Source organism: Taudactylus pleione, unplaced genomic scaffold (assembly GCF_031769625.1).
Source record: "Taudactylus pleione unplaced genomic scaffold, aTauple2 ptg000061l, whole genome shotgun sequence".
NCBI lineage: Eukaryota > Metazoa > Chordata > Amphibia > Anura > Myobatrachidae > Taudactylus > Taudactylus pleione.
In genome coordinates, this window is record NW_028284463.1 from 2453911 (window position 1) to 2467893 (window position 13983).

At 42.2% G+C, this 13983-nt stretch overlaps 1 protein-coding gene across 1 annotated transcript; it reads right to left on the minus strand.

Moving 5' to 3' along the window:
• Positions 1-6202: 6202 nt before the first annotated feature.
• Positions 6203-7150, minus strand: LOC148534950 (olfactory receptor 5V1-like). The gene has a single exon (XM_088464833.1). It carries the CDS (start codon positions 7148-7150, stop codon positions 6203-6205), a length of 948 nt encoding a protein of 315 aa, XP_088320959.1.
• Positions 7151-13983: the final 6833 nt, after the last annotated feature.

Below are 13983 nucleotides of genomic sequence, written 5' to 3' on the forward strand. Positions count from 1 at the left end.
ATTGTAATTCTTCTGACACTATAGCAATCTAATAGTATATCAGGTAAATTATGCCTGCATGTGTGAACGCGGACTCACACAATATGATCTACATATACACAGATACATGTACATATAAATGTGAATTTATCTCTTATTCGTACACTAGACGGAACACAACCCAAATAGATCACATTCCATCTGTGTATGCACATACGCATTCATATATACACATGTGTACATGTATGTATTTGCCCCGATAGGATTCTGCCCAAATGGATATATTTCACATAAGTATATTTTCCTGTGTGTACATGATAATATAGTATACACATTGTGAACAAGAGAGAGGGGTATTTGGTATTTGAGAAACCCCATACATTAAAAAATATATCACCACACAAAGGATTAATAATTATTCTGAGGTAAGCCCTCTTGCCGCGATCACAACCGGCCGGTGTGTATCACATGCAGCCGCTACCTGGGCATTGATCGCTAAAGCAGCTGAGAGTCCCAGCACATGCTGTAAATTCTACAAGGGCAGTTATTACCAGGAGCCCTCCATGAGACAGACCGGCAGGTGAGTGAAAAAACAAATACTACTGGCTATATGTCAATCCCCTCCGCTCCTATTCCCAACATACAGCTGATATTGATACAGCTTATAACAAGTATCCAGTTCTAATATCCGAGACTGCAATAATTATTATCCAAGACTGTATTATTTATGGTCTGAGGATTTCCCCACAAACTGCAACCAATTGAAGGAACTCAAAATAATCATCATAAGTATACTTTGTTGCACAATGTAGGATCTAATATCCTCTTTATGTGAGTAAGGGATTTGTATACATTTTAATACATCTGGAATACTGACAATATGCAGATGGTGCCTCAGGTGTAATAACTACACATACATATGGTTATATAGGTGCATAATTTGTACAAGGATATATTCATCTTATACCATTGTTTGAATCTAATTTTTTATATATACTTTTTATGTGTATTTTATTAAATTGTGTCTAGATATAATGTTTTATATACCTGTGCTTATCATGCACATTATTTCTTCATTCGTGGGTAATCATTGTATAAATTGAATATTAAGCGCTGCTGTGGTTTTTCTTGAGTATCTTTCTTGTTATAGATGGTGGCCACCATTTGGTAGCAGCTGCTGGTTAATTATTTGTATTTGGTCCACTGTGCTCTATATTCTCAGCACCAAGGGTAAATCCATATATATTCTTCAATTTTGACCACCTCACAAAAATGTGGCAGTTCAATTGCCAACATGGCACATCAGGAAACAAATGTTTTCATTATTCAAGAGAGGTCTGAGGGATTTGGAATGTGTATGTAGTTGAAGGCAGGGACAGGAAGGGTTTGGTAGTAAATTTTATTTCAATTTTTTATTCTGAAGTAAATTTATGAGGGAGAACTGGAGGGGAGGAGGCATTTACAAAAAACTATTTTGCTGATTCACATCAGTCTATGCCCCAGAAGAATCCTTGAGCGCCATGCCTGCTGCTGGGACTGGATTTTTTTCAAACCAGAAGGGGACCAGGAAGACTTCTAGTAGTGTTTTCAACATGGAAAAGCATTCCCCAACCTGTACATGGACATTAAAAAAACATAGTTAGTTAGTGGCCTCCATACTGCCACTTAACCAGCACAAAGATATTAAGGGGTACATTTAATTTACTAAAGTGAGAGTTTTTAGAAGTGCTTTTTAGAAGTGATGTTGCCCATAACAACCAATCAGATTCTATTTAACATCACTTTCTAGAAGATAATAGATATAATCTGATTATTTTCTATGGGCAAGCAACATCACTTCTAAAACTCACTTCTAAAAACTCTCACTTTAGTAAATTAAATTTACCACTTAAAGTCTTATGTTGTGTCTTTCTTGAGAATCCTGCGCCAACTTCTGCTGCTAGGAGTAGATTTTCATCCCAGAAGCGGACCAGGAAGACTGCTTTCCAAAACAATTGACTATAAAATAATCCTTTACAAAGCTTCCACATTGAACATTTCCCAACCTGTACAGGGACATTAAAAAAACATTGTTAGTTTGTGGTCTTAAAGTGCAACTTAACCAGCACAGAAATGTGGACAAGTGTAAGATCTATGATTTAAGGCAGAGGTAGCCAACCCTGGTCCTTCAGAGCTACCAACAGTGCATGTTTTCCAGGTCTCACAGAATCACAATTGTAATAATTAACTCCACTTGTGGATCTTTTCAACTGTGGTGCTGAGTAATGAATACACCTACAGTATGCACCTGCTAGGTGGTCTGGAAAATATGAACTGTTAGTAGCTCTCGAGGGCCAAGGTTGGCTACCCCTGATTTAAGGCTTTACGTTGTGTCTTTCTTTTGAATCCTGCATCTGCTTCTGCGGATAGAAGCATTTCCCAACCTGTATAGGGACATTAAAAAAACATAGTTAGTGGCCTTCAGTTCAAACTGCCATTGTACCCACTGTCCACTAAACTGGAGCAGATATTGTGGACAAGCAGAACAGAGTAGAAAATGCAACATTTAAGATGTAAGGTTTAAGTCTTACGTTGTGTCTTGAGTGCCATGCCTGCTGTTAGGAGTGAATTTTCATCCCAGAAGGGATGGAGACATTGTTTTTTCTTCCCAATGGCCACAGATCTGAAGAGATGTAAAGAACTACTGGCAGGAAAAAGAGGCAACTTGGACGCCCTTACACACTGCCTTTGTTTACTTGAGCTGCCCACCTTCCAGTGTGTACTCAGAAAGAGTTTTCAGCACAGCAGGGAACCTTGTCAGTGATCAGCCTGAGACTACTTTCCCACAATGTGGAAAAGATGATGCCCATCAAAATGAACTACAAATTCTATGAGAAAGACCTTTAACGTAAATTACATGCAAAAATTACAGAGGCACCTGTAATGGTCGATTCCAGTGGGGACAAATTAATATTGTGTGAAGAGGATAATGTATACATCACCCTAGATTATAAAATTACCCAAGTCTATATCGTCATCCCATCCTGTGTTTAAATTACAGCTGTGATCCCTGTTAGATTGGGGAATCATTGTCCACTTTAGTGGAAGTGAGCTTCATTTTAGTCCATATCATCACCACACCCCCTACACATCTTCTGACCTGGGCTACAGGAGGAGCAGCTACACTCTGGAATACGGTGACATGGAGTTGCCTCTCTGTCTCGCTGAAATTCAGGTAGAGGGGCCATGGGTCGGGACGGGGAGTAGAGACACTATAAACAGAGAACGCAGTTTTTGCTGCTTTATTCCATTTTTTAAACCATATCCTCTAATTTCACCTTTGAAAATGTTTATGTTAATCTGAGCAGAGGCGTTTTGTGATGCCATGGCTAATGCACACACACACACACACACACACACAAAAACAGATTTATTGAATTAATTTTTGGGGGCACTTGGGAGGGAGAGCACCTGAACGAGGAAACAGCCTCTTGCTAAATGACACAGGCAGCACAGCACCCCTGCACATCTATGTTGTTGATAAATGTGGCTAACGTTCACACACAATTTTTTAATTTTACACTGGTGGTGTGGCTAACATGCACACACCAACAAATTGTTTATATTTTCTTACTGGTGGTGTGGCAGGCTAAGATGCACACTCAAAAAAGTATTTTTATTTTAACAGTGGTGGTGTGGCAGGCTAACAACCACACACAAAAAAATTTATTTAATTTTTTTCACACTGGGGGTGAAGAGCACCCCTGAACGAGGCAGCAACCCCTTGATAAATAAGACACAGGCAGCACAGCACCCCTGCGCACCTACGTTGCTGACAAGTGTGGCTAATAGGCGCACACACACAGAAATAAAAATGAAATACTTTTTTTTTCACACTGGGGGTTAATAGCACCCCTGATGGACAGAGCACCCCCTGGACAACACAGCAGCTCAGCCAGACCCTATAGACAACAGCCAGCCAGACCCAAGGGAGTGGACAGGACAAAAGCCAGCCAGCACCAGTATATATGGATATTATGGAGAAAAGCCAGCCCCTATGGAGTGGACAGGACAACAGCAAGCCAGCTCCACTATATGGACAACAGCCAGCCCCACCTCCTATGGAAATAAGCAACCAGCCCCTGACACAACAGTGGCCTAGCCAGCCCCTATGCACATATGATCATAAGCAGATATCCTCTGACACAACAGTAGCCAGCCCCCATGCACAGCAGAACAGAACAGAACAGCACAGCTCCCAGCTCCCTCAGCACAGCTCCCTCCCTCTTCAATCTCCACAGCTGGAATGAAAAATGGCGGCGATCACGGGACATTTTATACAATCCAAAACTCGCAAGAATCTGACAGCTTGATGATGACGTTTTGCCTCGTTTTCATATCCCCTAAGTTCGGGTGGGTTCGGATCTTTGAGATCCGAACCTGCTCATCTCTAGTTAATACTTGGATTTGAGTGAACATAGGTTCTATTTGTGTATAAAAATAGGTGACTTTATGTATACACACATGTATGTGTATTGCTGAGAAAACTGCATCAGCAATACTAATATTACCAACCTATACCTACCTAAATTTGAGTAATATACCGGATATAATGGATACACATAATAAGCCTGCTGCACTATATGGATACGTGGGTAACATACCTAAAATGTAAATATAAGACAGGCAATGATATGTAGCAGGTTCTAGAATAATATTGCTGGATATTTTGAATGTAAAAGGAATATTGACACAGATAAAAATTACGGTGTTCAATTTGTTGTCCCAAGCTACACTAAAATCAATATAATAAAATAATAAGGCACATTATCCACTTACAAGTGTATAGCACCTAAACAAATGAGGAACTAATTAAAGATAATAAATATATCAGACTCTATCAGTAAACTTTTATTGTCATTGGATATATTAATATTGGGCAAGTGTGCAATTCATTTGTATTTGTATAGAGACTGAACGAGAAGAATCTGGATAATTTTTCCAGATAAGAAATATAATTGTTATATATTTGTGCACTAACAGTAGTCCTACTACTCACTTTCCAACCACAGATCAATACAAAATAGAGGATAAGGAAAACACCACCTCTCAAGTAAATCTATCTGTATGACTATAAACTCAGAGCTTTTAGAAGTGGAGATGTTCCCCATAGCAACCAATCAGAGTCTACTTAACATTTAAATAGCACCTCCTAGAAGTTAATAGCTAGAATCTGATTGGTTGATATAGGCAACATCTCCACTTCTAAAAACTCTCACTTTGGTAAATTTACCCCAGAGTGTCTTACCGAAGAGAATTACTAAACAAAAATTTTGATATACAGTAACTAATAATGGAGTGTTCCTTCTGAAACTCTTTAACAAAAGATACTACCTCGTGTTTTGTAAACTTCGCATGTAATAGACACTTTGTTTCTAATACACATAATATTCCTGAGAAGGCAATACCCTTTTCTTAAGAGTATATTGACTCTCAAGATATGTGGATATAAAAGCTGTGTAATAACTCTAAAAATGTTATCTTGAGAAAGGAAAACTCATACACGATCATTTTGGAAACAAAGTATTGAGATATTAACTGCAAGATCGTCCTGTGTTGGAAGACAGATAAAAGGAGTAATTTTCTCAAAATGTTGTTTATTAAATTTAGGCTATAATAACTTATGTACATTTTCAATTAATTCATCAAATAATTTTTTTTTGTTTTATCCAAATTCATCTCTTTATTGCTCTTTACATCTTTATTCTGTATAGCTCTAATAGCAAGCGATATCCGCTGTCTTACCTGTTAAAACATAAAACCACATATTTATTTGGGGACAAATAAGCAGCAGTTCGACATACACTTTAGTAGGCTGCCATGTGATATATGGAATGGTTTTATGTCCTCCATATATAAAAACCAGCATTGTGGTGTTATGTACTGCAATTTAATCTAAATCAGGATTGATGAGCGGTTTGACCCTTAGTAAATTACATGGTTTGCAAATCTCACATCAAAATGTCAAAAGAACTTGTTGTTTGGTATAACTGCCCCTTAGCAAATCTCCCCTCATTTATTTTCAACTAAACCTCCATCCAATAATGACTTGTACTTATTTTTTATCCTACAGGATGGTCAGATATTACATGCAGGATAGTCTGATGTTGGAAAACAGATAAAAGGAGTAATTTTGTCAGAATGTTGTTTATTACTATTAGGATATAATAATGAATAAAAATTGTCAATTATTCAAATTCATTATTTCTCTTATTTTTAACCAAATGCATCTCCTCATTGCTCTCTTTACATCTTTATTCTGTAGACAGTATATTATCGGGTTTAACATGGGTGTAACTACAGTGTACAGTACAGTGAAGATCATCTCCAGTACTCTGTAATGGGCTGATGATGGCATCATGTACACAGATGTAGCTGTCCCATAAAATATGGTGAGGACCGTGAGGTGGGATGAGCAGGTGGAGAAGGCCTTTTTTCTGCCATCTCTGGATTTAATCTTCAGGATGGCGCTAATTATTTTTAAATAAGACAACAAACTGCAGTAGATCGGGCAGCAGCCAAATACCAATAATTCTATATATATCACTATAAAAAACAGCTCCTTGTTGGCACTTGCAATGTCCATGAGAGATTTGGCATCACAGAAGTATCGGTGGATTATGTATGAATAATAGAAAGACATATTTGAGGCTGATAATGTAATAAGAATAGAATTTAAACAACCAGATACCCATAGGGCAGCCGTGAGTTGTACACAAAGCTTCCTGTTGAATATATGGTGATAGTGTAAAGGTTTACATATAGCAACATACCGGTCATAGGCCATTGTGGACAAAAGGAGAACTTCTGTGGCGGCAAATATATCATAAAAATACATTTGGGTAAAGCACTGTATGAAGGACATGGTGTAATTCCCAGACAGTAACATATACAGCAGCTTAGGGACAGTGACTGTTGTGTAACATATATCCATTAATGCCAAATTACCAAGAAACAGATACATTGGGGTGTGTAAGTGCTTATCCGTATATATGACCGTTATTATAACAGAATTTGCTATTAGACCCATCAGATATAAAATTAGAAACACAGTGAAAACAAATGAATTATACACTGATGTATTAGTAAAAGCCACAATATGGAAATCTGGAAAAGATGTGTAATTATCCATTAGTCTTTTAATGATTTATGGAAAATAACTATTTTATTGTATTTTTTTAGATAAGGTTTTCAAAAATGGATTAGAATGGAGTTATCAGCCAGGAGGAGATTCAGACATTGACTGATCAGAGTCTTCCATGATTACTTTACATATAACATAATCAGGGGAGCGCACGGGCACAAATAAGATATGACAGTGAGTAATGGATCTCTCAGTTGTTAATGAAACAACATTTTTATAGACATTTGCAATAAAGTAAATTAATTTATCTAATACTTTAACCACTGAAGAATTAACTAAAAATATCTTATTCAAGCATCTATTCCATAAACTTTAAAACAACTTTCTAGAGCAAAAATGTAATCACTGTAAATGCTATATAGATATGTAGAAAAAATAATATGGCGTAGTATATAAAATAGTCGTGTACTGTAATAAGCTAATTTAAAAATACATTAAAAATGGAGAATAAGTTTGCCTCTCTAGGCCAATGGCTCCTGGGAGCTAGCAATCAGTTTGTAGAATAGTGAGCTGCAGACCTAACCATCCAAGGTTTCATAGACCAGTAACTAGCATAAGTATCCTAGGGATGGTCCTGATGATTTTTTTTTTATATTATATTAAAAAAATAATTATTTGTATTAGGGGTGAGCGGGTTCGGATTTCTGAAATCCGAACCCCCCCGAGCCCCCCCGATCCGATCCGAGTCAGGCTCGACTTTTCCCGCCTGACTCGGATCTGACATCGAGGCAAAACGTCATCATCCCGCCTTCCGAGTCTCGCGGGTTTTGGATCCTATATAAGGTACCCGCGTCGGCGCCATTTTCTCACTCGGCTGTGGACAGTGAAGAGGGAGGGTGGGAGTTAGTGCTGTGTAGTGTAGTGTAGTGTAGTGCTGCTGTTGTCCACTACTTCAAAGTCCATAGGGGCTGGCTGTGTTGTGCTGTGCTGCTGTTGTTAATAGGGGCTGTGTCCACTACTTCAAAGTCCATAGGGGCTGGCTGGACTGTGTTGTGCAGTCAGTTCCAAAGTCCTGTGCAGTGTCCCAGTCCTAAAGGGGTGCTGTAGTGTTGTCCAGGGGGTGCTCTGTCCATCAGGGGTGCTCCCCCCAAGTGCTAAAAAAATAATATATTTTCTGTGTTTGTGAATTGTGTGCGCAGTAGCCGCACGTGCATCAACAAAGTAGTGCCAAGCGTGCGCCTGTGTCATAAGTAAAGGGCCGGCTGGCTTGACCGTTAAGGGTGCTGTAACCCCCGAAAGTACACTCCAGTCCAAACCAAAAAAAAAATTATTTTCTGTGTTTGTGAATTGTGTGCGCAGTAGCCGCACGTGCATCAACAAAGTAGTGCCAAGCGTGCGCCTGTGTCATAAGTAAAGGGCCGGCTGGCTTGACCGTTAAGGGTGCTGTAACCCCCGAAAGTACACTCCAGTCCAAACCTAAAAAAAAATTATTTTCTGTGTTTGTGAATTGTGTGCGCAGTAGCCGCACGTGCATCAACAAAGTAGTGCCAAGCGTGCGCCTGTGTCATAAGTAAAGGGCCGGCTGGCTTGACCGTTAAAGGGTGCTGTAACCCCCGAAAGTACACTCCAGTCCAAACCAAAAAAAAATTATTTTCTGTGTTTGTGAATTGTGTGCGCAGTAGCCGCACGTGCATCAACAAAGTAGTGCCAAGCGTGCGCCTGTGTCATAAGTAAAGGGCCGGCTGGCTTGACCGTTAAGGGTGCTGTAACCCCCGAAAGTACACTCCAGTCCAAACCTAAAAAAAAATTATTTTCTGTGTTTGTGAATTGTGTGCGCAGTAGCCGCACGTGCATCAACAAAGTAGTGCCAAGAGTGCCCCTGTGTCATAAGTAAAGGGCCGGCTGGCTTGACCGTTAAAGGGTGCTGTAACCCCCGAAAGTACACTCCAGTCCAAACCAAAAAAAAATTATTTTCTGTGTTTGTGAATTGTGTGCGCAGTAGCCGCACGTGCATCAACAAAGTAGTGCCAAGCGTGCGCCTGTGTCATAAGTAAAGGGCCGGCTGGCTTGACCGTTAAAGGGTGCTGTAACCCCTGAAAGTACACTCCAGTCCAAACCAAAAAAAAATTATTTTCTGTGTTTGTGAATTGTGTGCGCAGTAGCCGCACGTGCATCAACAAAGTAGTGTCAAGCGTTCGCCTGTGTCATAAGTAAAGGGCCGGCTGGCTTGACCGTTAAGGGTGCTGTAACCCCCGAAAGTACACTCCAGTCCAAACCAAAAAAAAAATTATTTTCTGTGTTTGTGAATTGTGTGCGCAGTAGCCGCACGTGCATCAACAAAGTAGTGCCAAGCGTGCGCCTGTGTCATAAGTAAAGGGCCGGCTGGCTTGACCGTTAAGGGTGCTGTAACCCCCGAAAGTACACTCCAGTCCAAACCAAAAAAAAAATTATTTTCTGTGTTTGTGAATTGTGTGCGCAGTAGCCGCACGTGCATCAACAAAGTAGTGCCAAGCGTGCGCCTGTGTCATAAGTAAAGGGCCGGCTGGCTTGACCGTTAAGGGTGCTGTAACCCCCGAAAGTACACTCCAGTCCAAACCTAAAAAAAAATTATTTTCTGTGTTTGTGAATTGTGTGCGCAGTAGCCGCACGTGCATCAACAAAGTAGTGCCAAGAGTGCGCCTGTGTCATAAGTAAAGGGCCGGCTGGCTTGACCGTTAAAGGGTGCTGTAACCCCCGAAAGTACACTCCAGTCCAAACCAAAAAAAAATTATTTTCTGTGTTTGTGAATTGTGTGCGCAGTAGCCGCACGTGCATCAACAAAGTAGTGCCAAGAGTGCGCCTGTGTCATAAGTAAAGGGCCGGCTGGCTTGACCGTTAAAGGGTGCTGTAACCCACAAAGTACACTCCAGTCCAAACCAAAAAAAAAATTATTTTCTGTGTTTAGCCGCACGTATATATCAAATCGATATAACATAAATGGAGGACCAAACTTTCTCCGATAAAAATAAAATAGAGAAAGATCAAGAACCACTTCCTCCTAGTGCTGAAGCTGCTGCCACTAGTCATGACATAGACGATAACATGCCATCAACGTCGTCTGCCAAGGCCGATGCCCAATGTCATAGTAGAGGGCACATACAATCCCAAATGGCAAAGTTCAGGAAAATGACCTTGAAAAAGACATTTAAATCAGCTGAAGAGAAACGTAAACTTGCCAATATGCCATTTACGACACGGAGTGGCAAGGAACGGCTAAGGTCGATCCCTAGTATGTTCATGACTAGTGGTTCAGCTTCACATGACGATGGAAGCCCTCCTCCCACTAAAAAAATCAAAAGAGTTAAGCTGGCAAAAGCACAGCGAAGAACTGTGCTTTCTAAGAAGATATCACAAATCCCCAAGGAGATTCCAAGTGTGGTGGTGGTTGCGATGCCTGACCTTCCCAGCACTGGACGGGAAGAGGTGGCTCTTTCCACCATTTGCATGCCCCCTGCAAGTGCTGAAAGGAGCACCCACAGTCCACTTGCTGATATGCAAATTGAAGATGTCACTGTTGAAGTACAACAGGATGAGGATACTGGTGTAGCTGGCGCTGAGGAGGAAGTTGGCGAGGAGGATTCTGATGGTGATGTGGTTTGTTTAAATCAGGCTCTGGGGGAGACAGTTGTTGTCCGTGGGATGAAAAAGCCCATCACGGTCATGCCTGGGCAGAAGACCAAACATTCCACCTCTTTGGTCTGGCAATATTTCTATCCAAATCCGGACAACAACTGTCTTGCCATATGTACCATATGTAAAGGTGAAATAAGTAGGGGTAGGGACGTCAACCACCTAGGAACATCCTCCCTTATACGGCACCTGCAGCGCGTTCATAAAAAGTTACTGTCAAGTTCAGAAACTTTGGCTAAGACCGTAAGCAGTCCAGGGACACCTAAATCCCGTTGTCCTGTTGTATCCAAGCGCCTGCAAACCACACCGTCAACTCCCTCCTCGTCAATTTCCTCCTTAGTCAGGATCGGAAGTAGTCCTGCAGGCCATGTCACTGGCATGACTGACTCTCCTATCCGGGATTCCTCTGGAGGATCCTGCATTGCTACGCCTACTGCTGCCGCTGCTGCTGTTGCTGCTGCTGGGAGTCGTTCATCATCCCAGAGAGGAAGTAGGAACACCACTACTTTTACTAAACAATTGACCCTCCAACAGTCCTTAGCGAGGAGGATGAAGTACGACAGCAGTCATCCTGAAGCAAAACGTATAACTGAGGCCTTGACTGCTATGTTGGTGTTAGACGTGCATCCGGTATCCGCCATTAGTGCAGTGGGATTTAGACAATTGATGGAGGTAGTGTGTCCCCGGTTCCAAATCCCGTCTAGATTCCACTTCACTAGGCAGGCGATACCGAGACTGTACAGAAACGTCAGAAAAAGTGTCCTCAGTGTCCTGAAAAATGCCGTTGTACACAATGTCCACTTAACCACGGACATGTGGACAAGTGGAACAGGGCAGACTAAGGACTATATGACTGTGACAGCCCACTGGGTAGATGTATCACCTTACGCAGCAACAGCAGCAGCGTCACCAGTAGCAGCATCTCAGAAACGCCAGCTCGTTACAAGGCAGGCTACGCTGTGTATCACCGGTTTCAGTAAGAGGCACACCGCCGACAACCTCTTAGAGAAACTGAGGGAAATCATCGCCCAGTGGCTTACCCCACTTAGACTCTCCTGGGGATTTGTGATATCTGACAACGCCACCAATATTGTGCGGGCATTACATCTGGGCAAATTCCAGCACGTCCCATGTTTTGCTCACACAATAAACTTGGTGGTGCAGAATTTTCTGAAAAGCGACAGGGGCGTGCAGGAGACGCTTTGGGTGGCCCGAAAAATTTCTGGCCACTTTCGCCATTCAGCGACTGCGTGCCGAAGACTGGAGCGCCAGCAAACACTCTTGAACCTGCCCCGCCATCACCTGAAGCAAGAGGTTGTGACGTGGTGGAACTCAACCCTCTATATGCTTCAGAGGATGGAGGAGCAGCAAAAGGCCATACAAGCCTATACATCCACCTATGACATAGGCAAAGGAGGGGGTATGCACCTGACTCAAGCGCAGTGGAGAATGATTTCCGTGTTGTGCAAGGTTCTCCAGCCCTTCGAACTTGCCACACGTGAAGTCAGTTCAGACACTGCCAGCTTGAGTCAGGTCATTCCCCTCATCAGGCTTTTGCAGAAGCAGCTGGAGAAAGTGAAGGAGGAGCTAAGACGGAGCGATTCCGCTCGGCATGTGGGACTTGTGGATGAAGCCCTTCATTCGCTTTGCCAGGATTCCAGGGTGGTCAATCTGTTGAAATCAGACCACTACGTTTTGGCCACCGTGCTCGATCCTAGGTTTAAAGCCTATGTGGTGTCTCTCTTTCCGGCCGACACAAGCCTGCAGAGGTGCAAAGACCTGCTGGTGAACACACTGTCAGCTGAAGCGGAACGTGACACGTCAACGGCTCCTTCTTCATTTTCTCCTGCAACTGGGGCTGCCAGGAAAAAACTTAGGTATCCTAAGCAACCCGCTGGCGGTGATGCAGGGCAAGCAGGACCAAGTTTGGACATCTGGTCCGGACTGAAGGACCTGGCAACAATTTCTGACATGTCTACTGTCACTGCATATGATACTGTCACCATTGACAGAATGGTGGAGGATTACATCGGTGACAGCATCCAAGTAGGCATGGCAGACAGTCCATACCTGTACTGGCAGGAAAAAGAGGCAATTTGGAGGCCCCTGTACAAACTGGCTCTATTTTACCTGAGTTGCCCCCCCTCCAGTGTGTACTCCGAAAGAGTGTTTAGTGCAGCCGGGAACCTTGTCAGCGAAAGGCGTAGGAGGTTGCTTCCACAGAATGTGGAGAAGATGATGTTCATCAAAATGAATTATCAGCTCTTCCAGGGAGACCAGCCTCCAGAAGGTACAGAGGGACCTGTGGTGGTGGATTCAAGTGGGGACGAGTTAATACTTTGTGAGGATGAGGATGTACACACTGAAGAGGGTGAGGAATCGGTGGATGAGGAGGATGAGGATGACATCTTGCCTCCATAGAGCCAGTTTGTGCAGGGACACATTAATTGCCAGCTTGTTTTGTGGGGGCCCAAACGAACCAATCATTTCAGCCACAGTTGTGTGGCAGACCCTGGCGCTGAAATGATTGGTTTGTTAAAGTGTGCATGTCCTGTTTATACAACATAAGGGTGGGTGGGAGGGCCCAAGGACAATTCCATCTTGCACCTCTTTTTTTTCTTTGCATTATGTACAGTTTGGGGCCTAGTTTTTCAAACTGCCATCCTGTCTGCCACTGCAGTTTCACGCCTAGATGGGTCACGTGTTTGTGCCGCCCACTCGTGTCGCTTAGCATAGTCATCCAGCTACCTCGGTGCAACGTTTTGGACATAAAAACACTATTGTGAGGTGTGAGGTGTTCAGAATAGACTGGAAATGAGTGGAAATTAAGGTTATTGAGGTTAATAATAGCATAGGAGCAGAAAAACCTACAAATTCTGTGATTTTAGCTGTTTTTATGCTTTTTAAAAAAAAAATACAGATCCAAAACACAAAACCCAGAACCCAAAACACGGAAGGGTGGTTTTGGCAAAACCAATCCAGATCCAAAACACGAAGAAAGATCCAGATCCAAAACCAAAACACAAAACACGAAAAGTGGCCGGTGCACACCCCTAATTTGTATACAATGGTCACAATTATCTATCTCCAGACAGGGCTTATTCTACTTTATGTGGTATATAAAATAGCATAATCAGGGTCATTTGCCTTCTTGCTTTTTGATTACTCAATAAATGTGCTGTGGAGAACCTTTGTCTTCTTCTGTGATGCAT

Excerpts from the sequence above, each read along its gene's own strand:
- LOC148534950 (XM_088464833.1), bottom strand. The coding sequence starts at position 7,150 with ATGGATAATTACACATCTTTTCCAGATTTCCATATTGTGGCTTTTACT.